Below are 21,875 nucleotides of genomic sequence, written 5' to 3'. Positions count from 1 at the left end.
TAATTGTGGAAATCCCTCATAATGCTAGGGTATTTGCTATGGGGTTCTTCCGTGTCACATCAACCAAATTTCAAAAACTGTGAATAGACTTTAGAGAGAGAAAGGTTATGTGCCTCAACTTGACCATATGTTCTGTGCATATTGTTTTGACAGTGGGAAACAAGATGCATTCCAAGTTTTAACATGACTTATTCTTCAGACATTCTGCTTTACATATAGTAAGTATCAGCTGTATACAAAGTGACCAACATTTGGTTATCAACCCCTAAATTAAGTCATATTCAACAGTATAAAAAGATGGAGCCTCATTGAGATCCCAATATGTCTGGGACTGAATAATGTAGGGTCTTAAAATCGAAGATCGCAAAAGAAAACTTTATCTTAGTTTTTAAGAACTAGAATCTAAAATCATATTGCAATATATATAATACTTCTTGAGTTACAGGCATGCAAACTTTAGAAAAATAATATTTATGGCACCCAGACAGGTATGTTCAATGCTGCTGTTTTGACAGAAGGTACATCACTAGTTTCAATATAATTTGTTCTTCAGACTTTCCTCTTTAAAATAAAATATTTGCAAATTGACCCACATTTGGTTTTTGACCACTGAAAATGTGTACATTTTAACTATTTACTCCCGAAGCCATTTTGAAATTCCAGTATCTCTGGAACTAAACCAAATAGGGCCTTAATAATGAAGATCCCAAAAGGAAAGTTTGTTAAGACCCAGTATCTATCTTTAAGACTCCTTGAGCTGCAGGCATGCAAACGTTGGAGAAAAAAACTTGAAAAGTGCTGGTTCCCTATTTTTGAATGGTCACCATTGGCACACAATACAACAAATATTCCTAAAGTCATCAGATTTTACTAACAGACCTACCAATCTCTGTGTAAAAATAACATTATGATGCTGCCCATCTTTCTGAAGTCATTTTTACCCCTTGAAATTTGGCTTTGAATCTGTGAAAATTGCTATTTTGACCCCTATCTACAAAATAGTGGATTACTGACCAATGGGACTAAATGACATTTAATAATTTGGCTTTCAACACTATACATGTCTGACTTTCTTCCGAAAAAGTATTAGCAAAATCAAAAATTTGAGCCGGTGACCTCTGGTTGAGGACCCTTGGGTGTTTCTAGGGTGCTATGTGTTTTCTATCATTGTTCTGGAAGGTTAATTAATGGTTTCTTCATCAAGATGCATGATTTGCTCATTGAGGTGCACATATATGAGGAGGTCAGTGTTTTTGATGAGGCATGACATTAAAAATAAAGAGGAAGGAAGTCTTGTTGAATAGATGTCCTGGTTACCCGGTGTGCACTTTCCCCTCTCTGTGACTCAATTTGATCTGTGAGTTGTTATACAGTAGTAAATTTCACTTCATGTTTGCACTGAATCATTCCGGACCAATAGGATCAGGACACAAAACATCATTGATGTGCTTTGACATATGCACTGGAAGTGCTTGCATATTCTCCGATCACGTCCACAATTAAAAAATAACAAAGAAATGCAGAAAAATTCTCACAACTTAACAGTGCACAAACCAAATTTGTAAAAAACTCTCTTCCCAAAAGCCGACTATTCATCATGTAGACGAGACGATAAAATTAACTTTTGTTTTTGAATTCTGAAGAATTACACCGAGACACATCTCGGTGTAGTTTTTCTCAGCCGCAACAGTTTGAAATTCAGGGGCTAAGTCACTCGCTTGCTGAGAAGAAAGGCTGTCAGCATTGGACGGAGCTGTGGAACTCTTTCAGTAATGCTTTTCAGACCTTATTATTCTCAACGCCTGCAAGTGTGTGCTGGAACGAGAACGCTGTCTCCTGCCTGCCTTACTGTCTTGCATGTTTCCTCTTTTATCTCCTCTTTGTTCTACGAAAGTTGTATCAAAATGGATGTGACAAAACTGAGTCGTGTTTTGAATATGTAGTCACGTCTAGTTTGTGTATGCGAGTGTGTGAATGTGCGTTCATGTCAGAGTGTGTCTGTTTATGCGCTTTCCCTCCTTTCATCCTTGCTCAACGTTCCCTAACTGTAATGTTATTAGTGTTATCGGTAACCTAATTTGATAAATATGACATCACAGCCATATGTACATTAAATGAATAATCCAGGTTTAATACAAGTTAAGCTCAATTGAACATTTTTAATTATTGTTAAAAATATTTTTTTTTGCATTTCAACTCACCTCTAATTATCTTTTCTTTTTTTTTAAGCGACGTACGATGGAAGGATTAAGGCCAATTTTAAGAGATTTAGAAGCAGAAATGTGAAGCTTATAATTTTATACAAACACTTACGTAGTTTTCTTAAATTAATTGCAGAATTATTTATTTATTTGTATTATTATTCTTTTTTTTAAGAAAAGGAAGGGCAAGCAGAGACAACAAATGCTGTTGATTGAGCTCAACTTGAACTGAGCCCAGAATGTCAAACAACACTTATTTTAAATGTATTAAGTGTATATAAAGTGTAACCATTTTGCATTTTGTGGGCTAACAGACCAAGATAATGTGAATGTAACTTGGCTTAATCAGCATTTTAAGTCCAAAACAATTGGTTTTATCAGAACACATGGCTACTTTTGAAAATCTGTCTACAGAAATGCAAAATTACAGTAAAAAAAAAAAAAAAAAAAAAAAAAAAAAGAACATAGCCATAGAGATTTTCTCTTGGCTGGAGACTTTGCTTCGGGGGATCAGGCTGACAATGTTCCTTGTTCTCAGTTCACCTGCCATTCCTCAGATTTCATCACTAATAAATAGCTCCTGTGTCATAATTGTTCTGCATTTCTTCCTCTCTTTGAATTAGCTGAAAGAAAGAGAAACATTGAGAGAAGGAGTGCAAAGAGAGCACAATAGAGCGCTGTGTTGTCATGCCGGTGACATTACTTGTCTTCTCTAGAGGTAGATGCGTGAATTTTCATTTCAGTCATTCTTTCATTCTCTAATACAGCGGTGGCTTTGAGCCTACATGAGTCAGATGAGTGACTAAGAAGTCACATTGAAATGTATTCATCTCTGCCTCTGATGCCACCGCGGCTTACAATGGGGGGTCCGCGCTAAAAGCTACATGCCTTCCAGCAGGGAGAAACATCTGGGGAACCCTTGTCTCCTCATTTCGCAAGGTCCCAGCCAACATAAAGCATACTGTATAAATGTTAATGTAGAATGGGATTCACATTCAAATCTGGAATCCAAAATTGTATTTAAACCTGAAAATGTTTTAGAAGTATTTCAATGAAATAACATAAGAAAATTATTGTTAATAAGTTATAAGTAACGCCCAGTCAGATTTGATGTGTGCTTACTGCACAAATATACAGTTTCTCGCTGTTTCAAAACATGCATACAAGCCTTCCTTTTGCTTCTCTCATTTAATAAGCTTTAAGACTTCATATTTATCTATTTCATGACAATAAAATGAAAAGACAGAGAGAAAGAATGAGGGTGGAATAGATTGGGTTGAGCGAAAGAAAAAATTCCTGTCCGTAGTCTAAAAAAGTTCAGGATGAAGCTTAGAACTTAATGTAGCATTAGTTGTTTTTTTAACGATGAACAATGATGTTGCACTAATTCTGTGTGGGTCATCACCTCCAAAGCCCATTCTCCTTGTCAATTCAAACTTTCCACTTGGGAAAGAGAAAAATAAGAGGGAGCCAGACATAAACCAGATAGGACAGAACTAGAGATATAGTCTTTGGTCTTCAGAGGCAGTGAATGCTCATCTCTGAGACTGACGGCAGATCATCTGTTCTTCGCATTGTTTTCTCGCCCGTCTCACAGACAGAGTTTCGTGGGTGTTGCGTCTTGCTGAGCAAATTGAAATCGTCAAGTGGCATGGCTCGTGCTATTTTTTCTGTGGAATGTGTAAATTATATTGAAGGATGCTACTGTAAAGCTGTCCGATCTCAACAATCACTGTCCGTCCCGCTGTAAGGGTGCTTTCACTACAGTGGTTCAGGCTGTAAGATTGGAGAATGTGTAAGCATGATGGTATAAAACTGCACATTTCTTGTCTATTACCACCATCTGCTACTTATACCAATGATAGAAATAAGCACAGAATTGCAAAAGCTGTAGGAGAGCGTTGCTATTGTGTGAATATATTGTATTGCAATAGGTAGCACTTCAATGGTAATGTCAAATCAAGACTAGTTAGCACATACTATAAAAGTTTGGAATTTTCGAAAAAATCTTACTGATCTCAAATTTTAGTGTATGTAATTGAGCTGTTTCATTTTGGTTACGCTTGAATTGGTTACAATATAGATGAAAAATAAAACATATGCATTTACAGTAATTCTACCCAGCATGTATGTAGAATGCTACGTGAGAGTGAGAGAAAGAGAGGGCCGAAGAAAAGAGACAGACAGCAATTGTTACAATCTTCTTTAATTCCTTTCCTCGACCATGTGACTCAAAACTAAATCTGAGAAACTAACCAAACTGACCAGTCAGCAGATTGCAGCTTTCCCCGCTGCACTAAAACTGTGACAATCAGCACTCCCCCATTGTACTGTACACAAATCTTGGCCTATAGCCTCGATCACTATCAGCACCTCTGTGTCCTCACGAATTCCAAATGGCCCTTTTGTTGTGGAAGACAGGCTTGGGACAGGAAAGTCTTTGTTGATTTTCAACCCTGCACCGTGCTTCAGCGGCTCCTCTTCTGAGGTTTGTCTAAAAAAAAGATTTGTGTGGATGTTCCGTGCGCTGTTATAGCGCTTTGTGCTGCTCCATTGACGTGCCCTTCAAAAAATGTCTTGCTCTGTTTTATGTCCGCTTTACTGAAAATGCCAAAACAAATAAACCATCCGTGGCGTCAAGGTCTTATCTGGACGCGTCCCTCGGGTTCACCTCGTTACTCTCGCGCTCTCTCTGACTGCTCACAGGGGCTCTGAGGTCAGTGGCAAGTGGATTTAAGTGTGACGATCACACAGTAAACTGACCTGAGAACAGTCTGGCTCTGAAAGTCATTGTCTCTGTTATATAAAGTGCATCCGGATTTCTCTGCTTCCTCACAGTAACTTCTATAAATACACTCTGAAGACATGGGCTGTGTATTATAATATTACACCGATCGTGTGTATGTCAGCATCCACATTTATAGTCGCCACCATGCGTCTGGTTTCTATTACCGGCTGTAAACACGCCTCTGAAAGCCACCACTGAGCACAGAGCGCTATTTCCTGTTTTAGCCTCGGCCTTTGCATGATATACTGTTCTGGAGTGTGTGAAATGTGAGCAGTTGTCATGGCGACAGCAAGCCCCGGCCAGGGGAGCGAAAGGAAGCAAGAGGAAGGAAGACGTCCGGAGATCTTACATTGAGTGCATGGTGCTGAAGAACTCACTGAGACGTCTTAAAGAGCTGTTTAATTATTTATCCTCCTCGACTCAACACACCGGGCCATTTTACAGTGCAAAGCCAAAAATAAAAAACAGGAAAAAGTCTGTGCCTGTCAGCTCTTCATTTTCTTGCATATCATTGTGGGCATCTGTAAATTGAGTTTTAAAGGGATAGTTCACCCAAAATTGGCATAATGTACTCACATCTTTAGTATATGTAGTGTGAAATCTGTATGACTTTCCTTTCTTCTGTAGTATAAAAAAGATGAATGGTGACCCGGACCTGTCAAGCTCTAAAGGTGACAAAAAGCAAAATTAAAGGAATTTTTCACTCAAAAGTTCACATTTGCTCACACTCAGACCATCCAAGATGTATATGAGTTTGTTTTTTCATCAAAACAGATTTGGAGAAATTTTGCATTACATCACAGTGAATGGGTGCCGTCAGAATGAGAGTCTAAACAGCTGATAAAATCATCACAGTAATCCACAAGTGATCCATTCAACTTTGGTCCATCAATTAATGTTTTGTACAGAGAAAGTACAAAACATTGTACTGTGTGTTCGTAATCAACAAATCCATCAGGGTGTTTTTAACTTCAAATCATTGCTTCAGGCTAAAATACGAGTCCTCTATCCATGATATTGCTTTCTACATTGTGATCAAATGCTAAATTCCTTCAGATCTGTTCTCATCTACATTTTGGATGACCTGAGGATGAGTAAATGCTTCTTTAAATTAGTCCATATACATTGTACTCTATAAAGTCTCATACTTTTTTGAGGTGAAATTATCTCTATAAAATGACTTGAAGATGAAGATTTCACTAATTAATTGAAATCAAATTAAAACTGATTTTTAATCAAATTAAGAAAAAAAAAGAGATATTCATATTTTGCCAAATAATATTTTGTTAGGTTACATGCATTAAATTAAAATTATGGATTTCCAAAGAAAATCTTTAAAAAAAATTCATGTACTAACAAATTCTATTTTTGTCTGTTCTTTACACACACACACACACACACACACACAAAAACATAAAATACAATGCACAACTCCCATGTCATCTACTGTTATGTTTTTTTTTTTTTTTTTTGGAGCTTGATAGCCTCTGATCACTCTTCACTTTGGAAAAAATCAGCTTGAGCATCCTGCTAAACATCTCCTTTTGTCTTCTGTGGAAGCAAGAAGCATTGGAAGGGGTTTGGAATGACATGTGAGTGGGTAAATATCATTGTGAGTGGGTGCACTACCCTTTTAAAGACGTGAGGGAGAGGATTGTCCAGCATGTGTGTATTTGTGTTTAGCTGGGCTAGCAGAGGGGGGAGGACAGAACAAGCGCGCTCTACTGTTTTAAGCTCTACTCATGCGTGTGGAGGCCATTAGAGGCTCATAAAACACACAGACGCTAGTGGCTTATCTGCTGGGTTGTGGAGGGCAGCATGAGGACAGGGTCATTATGAGAAGGGTGTGTCCCAGAGGGGGTGAGACTGACTGGTGTCCACACATGTTGAGTGTCTCCATAGTGTTTGATCCCGTTCGGCTGATGTGTGTTTTGCTCTGCCACACTGCCCACAATCCTTGTTTGGGGATATAAAGACAGAAGGGGGGAGAAGAAGAACTGTTTGAGTGGACGCTGTTGTAGCAGTGGCTTTTCACGCTCCACTAGCATGTATCGACATGCACCAAAGCAAAGAGAGAAAACAACACATCTCCCTCCTGTGGGGTACCGCTGGGAAACTTAACACCCCACACTCATAACAAAAACTGAGCTGAATTTGGAGTACTGATGGTTGGCTAATTTGCCCACCCAAGTGTGTGTGTTTTGGTTCTGGCTATACATGTGGCAAAGAATTTACTGAAACTGTTTCCTCCCTTTTAGGACATCAAAATAAATTAAGATGTATTTTAATTGTATATTAAAATGCACACCATTTAATCAGTGTTTGACAGATTTATCAATCATACTTACTGTTAATAAAACATGAAAGCTCTTATGTAAATAAGCATATTTAAAAAAATACATTTATTCAAATTGCTTAGAATCAACATAAATCTGTTCATGGTGAAAAACGTATTCAGTTGAAAAGAATGGATAAAATATTTTTAAATATGGCTAGCTTTTGAACAAGTAATATTTAGTTAATTAAAATATATGAGATTGAAGCAAATTAGATTTTTTCATGATAAATATTGTATATAAACTTTTTTTTCTTAACTGTTTTTTTTTAACTTTTTTTAGTTAAAGATAAAATTAGTGCTATATATATATATATATATATATATATATATATATATATATATACACACACACACACACACACACACACACACACACACACACACAATAAATTAGAATATCCTGGAAAAGTTCATTTATTCCATTTATTTATATATATATATATATATATATATATATATATATATATATATATATATATATATATATATATATATATATATATATATTAATTTAAATTATTTTATTAAAACAATTTCACAAAGTCCTCAAAAATATATATTTACACTTCTAAAAATGTGTAGAAGAAAACACAAAATGTATTTTATTGGCCTTTTTTTGTATTTATTGACTACTACATTAGTAAACCAATAATGACGTTTTTTTTTATGATCATTTATATTTTAATATAAACTTCGAAGTCAGGCAGGTATAAATATTTATATTTTTCTGATTGCATTCTCACCTTGCACTGTGGCCAAAACAAAAATTATATTTCATACTCCGTAAGATTAGCTACTGTAAGTGTGTAAGCATTTGTGTACATTTGCCTGTTAAAGGGTATGTTTAGGGGTGGAGTAGAACTACAGTGAAATGTCTCTGACAGCTAGGTGGCCCCGTTACCAGTGACAGGGCAGGATTCATTTAGCAGCTAATGTGCCAACTGTAAGCCCTTAATCTCTGAGCACTCCCGAGGCCTACGCACCGCCGCGGGGCCTGAGGCGGGCACCTGAGGGAAATTACTGACTTCTTTCAGAATTAGAGCAATTTCTGCATATCAACACGGACCACGTGATGGCACCCACACAAACACGCTCTTCGTGTTTATTCATCACTGTAGCGTCGAATGCCTCCGAGCTTAGTTTATAGCAGTACAGTAGAGTCGACCCACTCTAGATACAGAAGTCGCTTTAATCTTATGAAAATGAAGAGGCAGCACACCTAAAAACTGTATGTCTTTCTGTTTTTAGCTTGCAGTAGTTTTTAAAAGCACTTGGATTTAAAAGTGCTCTGATGTGTGTGTGTACTATAGATTTCGCCCACTGCAACAAAAACACTAACTTTAGGAGTCTGACTGGGTTTATAGCCCCCCTTCTCAAGTATTTCTGCCCCTCTCTGTCTCTTTCTCTCTCCTTCTCAGACTGTTTTCCTCCCTCAGTCACTAATATCCAACGGCTATGATCTGTTTGCCAACACGGTGTATTTTGGGAAGGAGTTTTGTGTTATTTACTGCGCAATTAGACTTAGTCGTTGCTGCAAACAAGCAAATCCCCATCCACATCATTATAAAAATGGTAATTGACCTTTCACAGGGGTTTGTGATTTTTTTTCACCCCCAGATGGAGGGATGTTCCTCTACTATGGCTCAATGCTTAACTGGGACAGCTGCTTTTGTGGATTCGGATCTGATGATCTATGCCATTGATTGTATGTAGCAATTGCAACATGAAAAAGACAGATACTGTCAGACACTCTTAAAAATAAAGGTTCTTTGGAACAGCATGGGGGCAACTAAATGATGACACAATTTCAGTTTTTGGGAAGACTATCCCTTTAAGAGTGTGGCGAGACCCAGCATAGTGAAATGACTTGATTTATTTTGTTTTCAAACTTGCATACCTCAGCTTGACCTCGACTACAGGTTTATTTGTAAAAACGCTGGCTGTGTTTGAAGACGTGCCGCTTAAAAATGCTTAACCCCGGGGCCCTTGTTAAGTTTGCGTGCCTGACAACGTGTGCTAAAATCTCATCAGAGTCTAGCACTTAAATGAACGCTGGCTCTCCACCCTGTGAATAATAGATATTCTTCAAGCACTTCAACATGTTCATTTGTCTGAAGAATCAAAGGAGAGCTCACACGCCGAGCCTTCAAAACATGCGCTGGCATCCCGCCTGCCTCTGTTTCACGCAGCCGGCGCTGACTTAAAAAGAGCGTTCGTTTGCTCGCATCTGCTTTCTGTCGGCGGGAGTGTTGCGTAACGTTGAGACTCTGTGCGCTGTTTATCTTTGCGGCCTGACCTTGCTCCTGGTCACCGGGGCGAGAGGCGGGATCTGAGTGAAATGCGAACACTCAGATGTCAGTCTGGGTTGCTATGGCAGGCTGCTAAATAGTTGTGAAGCAGCGAGCGGGAGATTAGTCCCTAAGGAGGTCCCTTGTCACTGTGTGACCTACAAAGGGCCCTTCGATCTCTGCCAGTGTACTGACAGCAACTCCTCCTGAAATGATATCTTTAAACGGCGTTTTGTTTGGATTCGGTTCTGTGCCGTGGCAGCCGCTGTGGCTCGATGAACAAAAAGGCATCTGCTATTGAACTCGGTTTCTGTCTCTCAAGGCTTTATGCATGTGATGTATGCGCTAGCCATCTCGCGAGTGTGTATTGGGGCTTTCTATTTGGCCGTGAAAGGCAGAAGGACTTCTCATGGCAACCCGGGAATCCATCAGCACAGCCGAGTGCTCTCTGTAGCGTGTAGGAGAATTGTTTAAGACGCCGGCATCGTTTTGCACCGCTATTCCTGCCTCAATGCCTCAAGATAGCAGTGTATCACTTGACTGCTCCTTCCTTTTAATTCCGGCTAATGCTGACATTTATCACGCTGCAACTATTCGAGCTGAAAACCGATCCCCTCAAATCCAATATACTTCCTATAGTTCGTCTGGGAAAAGAATTAAGCTAAATGCATGGGCTTTATTACACAACAGCAGGTGCCAAATTTACAGTAGAGGGAATTTGTCATCTGCATTTCTCATCGCCTTTCCTCTTCCTTTCAGTGTCTGTCTGTGTGTTTATCTGTCTTTATCTCTTTTCTCACTGTGTCTCGCTCATTATACCCCGGAGGAGTGATTCCAGTGTATGCAGTATTAGATTAAATGAGCGGGCATGTAAATGCTTGTTTCTCAGGCACATTTCTACAAGGCTGTAGTCACCATTAAGTCTTGCTGGTGTTAATCTGGACTCTTTTTTACTCACTGAATTGGATATTTATGGCACAGACATTCCTAGAGCTGATTTAAAATCAGGTGATATATGTTTGGCTCAGTTTTTAGTCTTATTTCCATATGGCTCCAAAATGAGTTCAGCACCAGAACAAAAGAAAATAAAGGGACAGGAATTTGTGCATTTTTTTTTATTTAATGTATTTTATTTGGCTCCACATTGCATGCCTTTTTTGGTCATTTTTGTGGCTGCTTAACCCTTATACAGTGTGACTTTTATATCTTTCTTTTTATATCTAAAAAATAACATTTATTTAAAGGAATTGTTTTTCATTTAAAATTGACAATAATAATACATTTAGACATTTTAAATAATAGTGCAATCAATATTTTTTATTCATTAAATAATATTACATTATTCAGAAAAATTTACTTCCCAGAAAATCTGTTGTATAGTCTAAAGACTAAAATTATATAAATAATATAAATTACTTTTATGGAACTTCTATGATTTTGTTGTTGCTGTTGTTGTTTGCTTTCATTATAAAAGAGCAGAGTGATCATTCTTCAAAATATTTCCTTTTGTGTTCCACAGATGAAAGAAAGACCTATTTGCAGGTTGAGGATGAGTAAATTAGGACAGAATTTTTATTTTGGGGAATATGGTAGTGCATCTGAGATGACATCATAGCTTTTTAATGAAAATGTCGTCATCATTTACTCACCCTCGTGTGGTTCCAAACTTAGACAGTTGTTGGTCACAATTGACTTCCATAGTAGGAAAAGAAATACTATGGAAGTTAAAGGAGACCAACAACTTTTTGATTTCCAGCATTCATTAAATGACTTATTTTAGGTTCAACATAAGAAAGTAAATCATGCAGGTTTGGAGTGACATCAGGGTGAGTAAATGTTTCAGCATTGAACTCTCTCTTTAAAAGACAATTGACTTTATTTTTTTATTGAAAATCATCTCAGATCATCATGCTGAATTGATACTAATACACAAATAAGCACTGTTCTTTTTGGATTGTTCTTAATTGTGTTGCCGGTACATTTTACAGCCACAAAGCTGAGGATTTTCTCACTATATCATAGTCAAGCTTTTAGTGGGTCATTCTACATGACCTCTGACCTTGCTTACTTGAACCTGTTCATACAGAAGTGTGCCAGCTGAACACAAAAGCTCCTTCAGTACACCTCCTCCACTGGTGTTTATACAGAAAGAAGCCCAGTGGCCATAGAGCCCATGTGCGGAGGCTGATTCTTGAGAGGATGTGGAGTCCCTGCTGTTTGGCTTTTGTTAGAGAAGAAGCTCTACAGCTCTACAGAAGCAGTGGTGCGTGTCATAGGCCCGAATGTACGAATCACGCAGCCCCCAGCTGTATTGTGAGAAAACAATGGCCAAGAGCACTCTCGCCCCAAACTCTTTGTATAAGCAGCGTTTTTAAGGTACTTCTTACTGAATGTGTAGTTTGCCCAAGGAGGAGTGCTGTCAGGACGACTCATCTACAGATTGACTGCTGTGACATTTCATGTGAAGGAGTTTCTATTAAAGGGATAGTTCACAAAAATGAAAACTCAGGCTTCATTTACTTAAACTTTTGTAGTATAAAAAAGCACTGAGTGATGAGGGGCTTTAAGGGAGCATTATTGTGCAGAATCAACTTTAATGTAATTTTTTTTTACTTTGATAAGGTAATATGGAAGTGAGTGGACTAAGTGTTGTTCACTTAGATGCCTGCTTTGTTGTAAATGAGCCCCCCTGGTGGGCAAATATGGCAAAGGTTGGTTCTGAAGACTTTACGTTAAAATTTACGTTTGCTAGCATGCTTCAGAACAAGAACTATTTCCAAAAAAATGTTTTGTTTTATTTTATTTTTAATATATTTTTTTATTTTATTATTAAATTATTTATATATGTATAGTTTTTGATAACTTTTTTTTTTAAAACAGAAGTTATTAATTAATATTTTGAATAGTTTTTATTTTATATTAATTATAGTTAAAATTTTAGCAATTTTATTGTGTGTTTTGCTCATTTGTATTATAATTTTTATATTTTTGTCTGTATATATTTTATTACATTTATTTCTGTTAGACCAAATGAAAATTGTAAAAAATTATATTTTATTTAAAAATATTTTATTTCAGTTAAACTTTATTTTATTACAAGTATCAAAATATTTTAAATGGATTTAGTTAACTATCATAACCCTGATTTACAGTAAAGGTTTGCATGGCATAAAAATGGAGTGATTGATAAGATTTTCAGTGGGAACAAACATTACGCTGATACCCAACTCAGCTGTCCCCTGTTAGAATACAGTTGTTAAAGAGAGAATTAGAGAGAAATTGACTTTTTAATACAGCATTGTGCATTAGGGCCGCTGTTTCCAGAGCCATCTGCCACCGACATTAATACGCTTGAGAGGAAGACCAAGAGAGAGAGCGGATGAACAGTCGGATAGCATTTGTGTGCTTACTGCCTCTGCAGTGGCCCTGTGAGAGCGCCAGGACACCTTCCCATGGGCATCACGCCGCCGAATCACTGCTGATGTTTGCACAGCTCACGTGTGTGCCCAAGTCACCGTCTACGGTTCTTTATTTATTACCTGCTGTCGAATAATGCCACATAGAAAATCTCGGTCAATGGCGCATTCATTGCCATCACAGATCACTATTTGTTTTCTATTGAGCCAGCAAACACTTTTTCGCCTTTGTTTAACAGCTCTCATCCACATAAAAGAGGGAACATCCCCAGGCACAAAAGCCTCACTGGCTTCCTTCCTGATGTGGCTGCACTGTGAATGCGCTTTGCTTTTGTGTCCTGCTGTTGTTTCTGATGCCTGGATGGATGGCTCAACATGAACTGCCTACAATGGGGCGAGATCATTAGCTATTCAGTTTGCTAGCCCATCCACGTTAATTGGTGGAGAGGCGCACATCTCTGTCAATTCTCATTGTGCACTCGGTTAGCTGGGACGGCCTCTGTCACAGGGCATCACTTCACCTTGTTATGGCAGTGTGTTCCCTCGGGGTGGAGAGGCGGGTGAAGAGGGCACCCAGCCAGCCCAGATGTTCCTTTCGGCTTCGAGGCCGGATCTCGCTGTCACCTAGTTGAGTTCCGCGACTATGGCATACATAGGGGGACCGGTTGCCTAGGCAACAATGCTCCCGCCTAATGGCCAGATCAGTGTGCTGGATTCTGAATGGATGGTTATTTTGTCCTTTTTTTGTGTTCGCCATCTGCTAGCAGTCCAGGTTTATTTTCCAGAAGGAGCTATAAGTTGCCCTGTAGTTGGACTATGAGAAGGGCAGCAGCCATTAGGTCTGTTTGAATGCAGCGCCAAAATTGTGGTTAATTTTGGTTAACCCTCATTAAAAGAGGATGCTGCACTGATGCACATAACAGGGATGAATGAACGTTTTTTGAATGTGGAGTGTGACCTACATGAAAAAGTCATATGTAATAAAGAATAATACATGTTTATTACATTTTATAATACATATTTGTTAAAGGGTGTGTGTAATTGGATTCTTCTTCTTGACATACTTCTCATATTTTAATGGTGTAATCTGACTTTCAATTGTTTTTGTTTTGTTTGAGTTTTTTTAAGAAGGGCACTTTTTTACATATAGCATTGTCAGCATTTTATTGAATAATTCAAGCGATCAAATAACAGACCACATCCTTGTTAAATCATGTGACTGATTTATGTGACCTGGCAATTTTTTTTTTTTTTAATAAATGAAAATCAGAATTAAATTTTTTTTTAAGGGTTAGTTTACCCAAAAATTACCCCAAAATGCCATTAATTATTAATTAAATCTGAGAGCTTTATGACCCTGCATACACTCTTAAAAATAAAGGTGCTTAAAAGGTTCTTCTCAGCGATGCCATGGAAAAATATTTTTTTGGTTCCACAAAGGACCAATCAGTCAATTCAGTCAAATCTGAAATATATTCTGAATAACCTTATTTCACCACAAAGAATGTTTTGTTAAACAGAAAGTTTCCTCAGATGATAAAGGTTCTTTATGGTTTTTCTATGGCATCCTGAAGCACCTTTATTTTTAAGAGTGTAGACAGAACTAACATGTTCAAGGCCCAGAAAGGTTGTAAGCACATCAATAAAATAGTCCATGTCACATAGGTGGGTTAACCTAAAACGTTCATTAAATATTTCTTCTCTTTGAGAAGAAAGGATCCAGATTTCGACCGACATGAGGGTGTGTATTTATAACTGAATTTTCATTTTGGGTAGAACTAACCCTTTAATTCAGATGCAGCACAATTCATGTTTTCAGTTTTTTACTTTAATCTCCCATTATGAGTAAACTAGAAAAGCCATAATCATCCATAGGGTTTGTGGTTATGCTTCATGACTGAATATGAAAAACTTGGAAAACAGTATTTTCACTCTTAGAATTTTTTTTAGAAAAAAATATTTTCTAAAAGCCAGCCTAACAGATTCAAACCGATTATTTCAGACAGCTCTTGTCTGTTTGAGTGTATTTGAAACTATAGGGAAATTTCATCTTTGCAGCATCAACAACTGGAATGTGAACATTTTAAGCAGATTTCTAAATGCTTAAACATGGTGTGGCGCTTTTGAATAGATTGTATATCTGCTATTATACATGATGAATAGAGGATTGTTTACATTGTGTATTTTGGCTCCCATAGGCTATCGGGTAGCGTTTGCATTAATGTACATTATCTGTGTTCTCTCCTCAGTCCCTCAGGGAGTGATTCAGAATGGAGCTCGAATGATGAGCCAGGGCCTCTTCCCAGGAATCCGACCCCTTCCCATCAACCCCATTGTCAGCAGGACAGCCGCTGTCAGGTCAGTCCTGTCCCTCTGGTCACTTTCAGCCCATTTCCCGACTCATTACATGATTGACATGCTCGGAATCATGCTTACATTGCAGTGCTGTGGCTCATATCTTATCTCTCCCTTTGACTCTCTTAAGTCTGGCTGCTCTGTTCCTCACATTTCATTAGATCAGAGCAGCCAGGTCATTGCAGACATCAGTGCAAAGTCTTATCCGGGCTAAGGCCGTACTCTGGCATGCATGATGTGACATGTATAATTGATCACAAACACCAATTTTTTTTTTTTTAATGGCATGACCAAATGCACCCTTCAGGTACTGCATGCTAGTGTCAATGCACACTCTGCAAAATCTAAACGAAATGTCCCCTCAGCTGAAGGTAAATGTGCTCAGGGTCTGGCCCGGTCACGGAATCAAGATTTCCGAGCTCTGCTGCAGCTCAATAGAAGATGTGTTATGTACTAAAAGGATAGAATAAGAACTTAGTGCTAAGAAAGCTCAAAAACCTAGACCTGTTAAATATCTCTAATTACCTCTGTTATGAAAAGAGCATTCAGGAACAGTTCTCCTCTGTCCATATGCTTCCACACAGGGTCTGCTCAGGCTCTCAGATGCTGTATGATGCACATATCGCGCAGTGACAGGCTGCATACAATCCAAAGAGTCAAACTGCCTCTTTGCCTCTTTAAAATGAGTGACACTGCATTTAAGCATTAATTATTGAAACAGTTTCTTTAGCCTGCTGTGCTGTGGTTATAATTTATGAATCGTAAATGCACATATGAGGGAGGAAGTGGAAAAGCTCTTAGGACTATTTTTCGAACCACAGAGGGAGTTTTAACATTGCTGCAAAGCTCGGCCGGATGTTCTCTGTCACTCAGAGCGACTGCTATATAAACTGTGACCAGAAGCACAAAATAAGCATCACTTAAAAGACACTTCATTACGGTTTCTGAGGGTAAGAGGCATAAAGAGAGCTCAACTCTCTTTATTTGCCATTTTCATCACATTATTTTAGCCCAAAATGGAGAGTTTTGTAATCTAGCAATTAATTTGCTTATTAATTATGTTGTTGGCCGACTGAAGAGGTGCTTCAAAGCTCAAGTGTGTTTCAGAGACAAATGTTTAATTGTTTTTAACATTTAAGGATGAGGCGCTCGAAGGCTGCAGTGCATACCAGAAAATAAGCAGCACAACTGTTTTTCATGTTTATAATGATAAGAAATATTTTTGAGCACCAAACTGGCATATTAAACTTATTTTATTTCTGACATATCATATGAGGCTGAAGTTGGAGGAATGATGCTGAAATTCGACTTTGCATAACAGGAATAAATTAAACATTCATAAATATATTCATACAGAAAGCAATTATTTTAAATCGCAATAATATTTCACAGTATTACTGTTTTACTGTGTTTTTGAACAAATAAATTAAGCATTAGTGAGACTTCTTCAAAAACATTTTGAATATGGTAGTGTATGTACTGTAAATATAATTTTTTTCTATTTTGATTTTAGGTGAAATATTACCTAGGTGAAATATTCTCGACAGATTTTGTGTTTTAGATTTACTCGCTTTATATAATAACAAATGGGATGAATTTATTCATGTGTTCCAGAGGTTGTTGCCATCTGTGCAAAAAACTGCGAAACATCATTACAGAGTGTCCATGTTACACATATTATTATAATTAATTGCTATAGTAGTATAATTACAAGCAGCTCCACAAAATAATTACACAGCAAGCGCATGTAGTTCATTTGTTTTACTCAGCACTTGCACAGTACAACAGGAACAGCATGTGTGCACTTGCACTAATGCATGTCTCGTCTGTGTTAATAGGTCAGTACTCGGATACAGAATAACCAGTGATGGCGAGCCCACCTGTAACTCTCCACTGGTCAACAGCGACCCCAAGGAGGACCACACCTACAGTTTTGCCAAATCTTCCAGCTCGGATGTTGAAGAAGAGGCCAACTGCGATGGAAGCGAGGTGAGCTTCCACGCCAACGAGGCCAGCAGCGATGCAGAGGAGGACGACAAGAGCAAAATCAAGAAGGAGCCCAAGGAATGGTCCGTGGACGCCCTCGCTCTGGCCCAGCACAAGAAACGGCAACATTTGACAAAAGTCAAACAGAGAGTGGCCAGTGACACTCTTCCTCTAAAGAAGAGGCGCACGGAGAAGCCTCCGGAAAGTGACGACGAGGAGATGAAGGAGGCGGCCGGATCCTTGCTTCATTTGGCAGGAGTCAGGGCCTGTTTGAACAATATCACCAACCGGACGGCAAAGGGGCAGAAAGAGCAAAAATAATGAACTGACTGTATTATAAAGAGAAAAAAAAAACATCACTTTGAATAGAATTTACTATTTTTTTTCCAGGACATCAGGTGAATTCTACTGATTTGTGGCAATATCAACAATCACTTTGTTTTCCTATCTTTATAGGTAACATTTCGCTGAGGGTTCTTTGTTTTAGTTCACTTTTAGTTCATTTTATTGTGATTTCTTTTTTTAATCTACGGAGATTAAAGCCATAGCCTTCCCTTTTTGAAGATATTCTGTAAAACATTTCATTCGACTGAGAAAAAAGTGATAGTAAAAATTGTCCTGCCCCATTGTCATAGTTAAAGGGAGAGTTCACCCCAAAAGTTTTGTTTTAACCAAATTGAATTCTGTCAGATCTGAAAGATTTCTGTCCCTCCACTGAAAGTCTGTTCAACCAAAACTCTGACACTTTAATAAGATCATTAAGAGATCATAAAAAAAAAAAACGAATCCACATACATTAAATGGTTTATTCCAAGGTTTTGCTTTGTCTGATGAACAGATTTAATTTAGTCTTATACAAAAATTAAGCAAACAGTGTTTATAACATTCAGATTTGGTTGTAGAAGCTCAGAGGTTTGGCTGAAAACACTTTCAACTGGACAGAAATTTCACATTTCATTAAAAATATCTTAATTTGTGTTTGGAACGGCATAAGGGTGAATAAATGATGACAGAACTGTAATTTTGGGGAGAACTAATCCTTTAAAAACATGACAACAAATTGTGTCAGAGTAGTTCTCGAGTTAGTGATAATTATGGGTTATTGTAATCTCTGCTGTAATATAAGATGTTTTAGAAGCACAGGGCAGTGCCAAAGACAATCCTCAAGCAGTTTCTGTGATGTCACTTCCCTTGATGCTCTGGTCGTTAAAGCATCGTGTGGAAAACACTCATAGTTGTTCTTTTGGCTCGTATGAATCAGAGTTCACTGGGATGAGGGTAAAGACATAAGCTTTAGCCATAGTGTTTTTTGGAGTCAAAAGTGATACATTTACCAATAAGTATCTTAAAACTGCCCAAGTTTTTTCCTAAGCAATCAAATTGAGTGATATTTTCCATCTAAACCGATAGTGGATGGTGATACTCTTTCTTCGGCACAATGAAAATGAAAACTCGGAGCTAAAGCTACAATACCTGCCAATTTTATTTTAATAGCAGAAAATAATGACTGTGGAGTTGTTATGTGTTTGTTCATTTGTTTACGTTTTTACAACTTTTGTTTTTTTGAAACCCTCGTGATGTAATAAGCAATTTCATCCAGTCAGGATAAACACTGTATAAAATGAACACTAGACCATTTCCTTTCTTAATTTAAGCAATGTAGCCAGCAGGATTTTCCAAATCGTGTTGCATGGGTTCTGTAAAGATAAAAGAAGACCGTTTAAAAAAAAAAAAATCAAAGTTCATGTAAGGTAAATAATGTATTTAGCATGGAGCATGAATTATTTTCATATATAAATATGCCAATAGGCCTAGTCTCTTTCGTTGTTTTTGTCGGATTTGATTTCCATTTGTCGTCCTCATCACCTTTGTGTTGAAGCAGGCATCTTTAACAATTACCTTCTTCAGGGACAAACACTGACTGTTGGGAAACTCTCTCTGCAATACGAGGACTGGGACTCAGGCCGTCTCGGTCCACTCTAGCGGCCGCCCCAAATACCCTCGAATACCCGCTACGTCAATGTCCGAGAAGTTCGTAGTGAGTGTCGGTCCCCTTCCGGCTGTCGTGCCTGCTTTACTTCCATATGTAATCCAGATGTGCATGTCTGTGATTTATTCAGGGTCTTCCATTTTGTTCCACAAGACTTTGGATCTTCATTTTTTTTTTTTTTTATTCCTATATTTACATGTAGCATTGTTCAGGAGTCATCAGTATTGATTCAGTGGTTCTCGGTACAGGCAGTCAGACGGTTATTTACGCCTCCACGCATATATATTTAAGCACTTATAGACAATAAAAACAAGTGATACCAGAGCTCAGTGCAAACGTTTGTGTATATATCTTCACGACCTCACCGAATTGCACTTTTACCGTTTTAACGTATAGTAAAGAACTTAAGGATTCAGTGCCAAAGCCAGTAATGACTCTCTACACCAGAGATGGGCACTTGAGTTAGTGACTCGGGCTCGAGTCGCTTTTTTATTGACTTCAGACTTGACTTCAGTTCAGATTTGACCTGAAATGACTCCATACTTGACTTGGCTCGAGGAAAATGACTCGGGAAAATTTTTGAGAATTTTATCCTTAAATACTTCTATAGCCGATATTCAAAAGGCGGACTGCATCCGTATCCCGGCATCCATCCAGAATTGATGTTAGATGGTTACCATAGAACTTAAACTTTGTAACTGCTAGTTATCTTTCTTTTTTGCTCAAGATGAGAGCGTTCAGATTATTTTGTTTCTAGTAGATAATGCTTTTAAGTAAAATATGAAATAGTAATAGATTTCAGGAACTAAACCCTGAAAAAACTAAAACAGTATGCTATTTTAATCTGTCACGTGGCCTTACATGTATATAAATGTAAAAATACAATACATGTAAAAAAAAAAAATACAATAAATTGTCCAGACCCTGAACTTTAATTGAATACCCCTGACTTATATCATAAAGCAATACTTAATTTGTATGGTTTTGTAACATCTGTGTCATGGTAGATTGGACTGTTATTATAGAATTTGATTACAGAAAAACATGGTAATGGATTAAAACATAACAGGCTGGATGTACATTACATCTTAACACCCCTTCTTTTTACAAAGCAGATCATAGATCATGTATTTTGTCTGTAGCCTATAAAACAGATTAGTAAATAGGAATATCTCAGTACATGAGGATTCTGATTGAGATTTTTTTAGCGAGCCGTTAAATGACTTGATACTCAACTCGGACTCGTGACCAAAGACTCGAGACTTGACTCAGACTCTGGCGATAAAGACTTCAGACTTGACTCGGACTCCAAGTTAAAGACTTGTGAACATCTCTGCTCTATACACTGCTAAATGGACGATGCATACTTGATATGTCTGTCACACACTTCAAGAAGTTGTAGCATTTCTGTCAAGTACTCATGTCTAAGATGTTCTCCATTATATCTGTTAATATCACACTGCATTGCTGTGTTTCACGAAGTCACACTGCCTTCCCCATTCATCCTACGATGATGATGATGATGGTTCGACCCGATATTTTGTAGCGTGTTGAATGTTATATCTGCCCCATGAGTGTTAATGTGATGTCTCCAGTTGGCATGCCTTTCCCTAACCGAGCTAGACATTTATTGACGCAAAATAACCCTGATTATAACCTTGTCTGCTGGTCTTTATAAACATCTGTCATAACACATTTCCGTTCAATATGCTTCAAACTGGGAAACCGGTAGAGAGAGCTATGAGTCCTTTATACACTGCCTTCCTTCAAAGACAACACTCACTACGGAACTTTTCCTTTCTAGTTCTTTTCGAAGGAACTTGAAACATTTTAAAAAGCATAAAGAAGAGACAGCCAAAAAAAAAAAATGTTAATAGGAGGTGAAGTGTTTCTTTTTCTTCCCATTGTTTTTTTTGTTTTTTTTTTAAAGGTTCCTTTTAACTGCCATTCTGTTAAGTGTTTGAGTTGTTTAAGATGAAAGTAACGGAGTCCATTTGGTTTGTGATGAAATATTCAGTCTGATGGCATGTGCACCCTGCTAATATGTCAATATAGAGGTGTAATTGCACTCTATATTTTCTTTGACTTCGAATCATATTGCCAAAGACAACTATTTTATCGATTAATGTAAATACCACTTTGTCCATTGCTATGACATATTCTATTTGTTTTTGTTTTGTTTTTTGTTTTGTTTTTTTCTCCAACCCTACCATCAAGTTTCTGTGATGTATTGTCTTCCAGTTGCAATAAAAAAAAAAGTTGCAAAGGTGATTTTGGACTAGCATGATGGTTTTGTGCAGCTCTAAATCCATTGTTGATATTATTGCAAATAAAATCATATAATACTCAACATGTTTAACTGGAAGAGAAAGAGAAAAAAAATTGCCTAAACCAGAGTTAACGACATTGTCTTGGATTGGAATAATATGACATTTCTAAATGTTGTTGTTTCACCATAAAATGTGTTTGCAATGAGGACTACGAATCAAAAACATATACATGTACTTACATTG

General features: G+C 37.6%; 1 protein-coding gene across 4 annotated transcripts in view; it reads left to right on the top strand.

Moving 5' to 3' along the window:
- LOC127976210 (forkhead box protein N3) overlaps positions 1–21,633 on the top strand; it is an 81,904-nt gene extending 60,271 nt beyond the window's left edge. For all 4 annotated transcript variants that reach the window (XM_052580478.1, XM_052580479.1, XM_052580480.1 and 1 more), the window contains exons 5-6: positions 15,281–15,389; positions 17,225–21,633. In XM_052580478.1, coding sequence (XP_052436438.1) covers positions 15,281–15,389; positions 17,225–17,693 — 578 coding nt within the window. In that variant the 3' untranslated portion in view covers positions 17,694–21,633. The remainder of the gene's footprint in view (positions 1–15,280; positions 15,390–17,224) is intronic.
- The last annotated feature ends 242 nt before the right edge of the window (positions 21,634–21,875 follow it).

The sequence above is a fragment of the Carassius gibelio genome, chromosome B17 (genome assembly GCF_023724105.1).
Source record: "Carassius gibelio isolate Cgi1373 ecotype wild population from Czech Republic chromosome B17, carGib1.2-hapl.c, whole genome shotgun sequence".
Taxonomy (NCBI): Eukaryota; Metazoa; Chordata; class Actinopteri; order Cypriniformes; family Cyprinidae; genus Carassius; species Carassius gibelio.
This window is presented reverse-complemented; position numbering and strand designations above follow the sequence as displayed.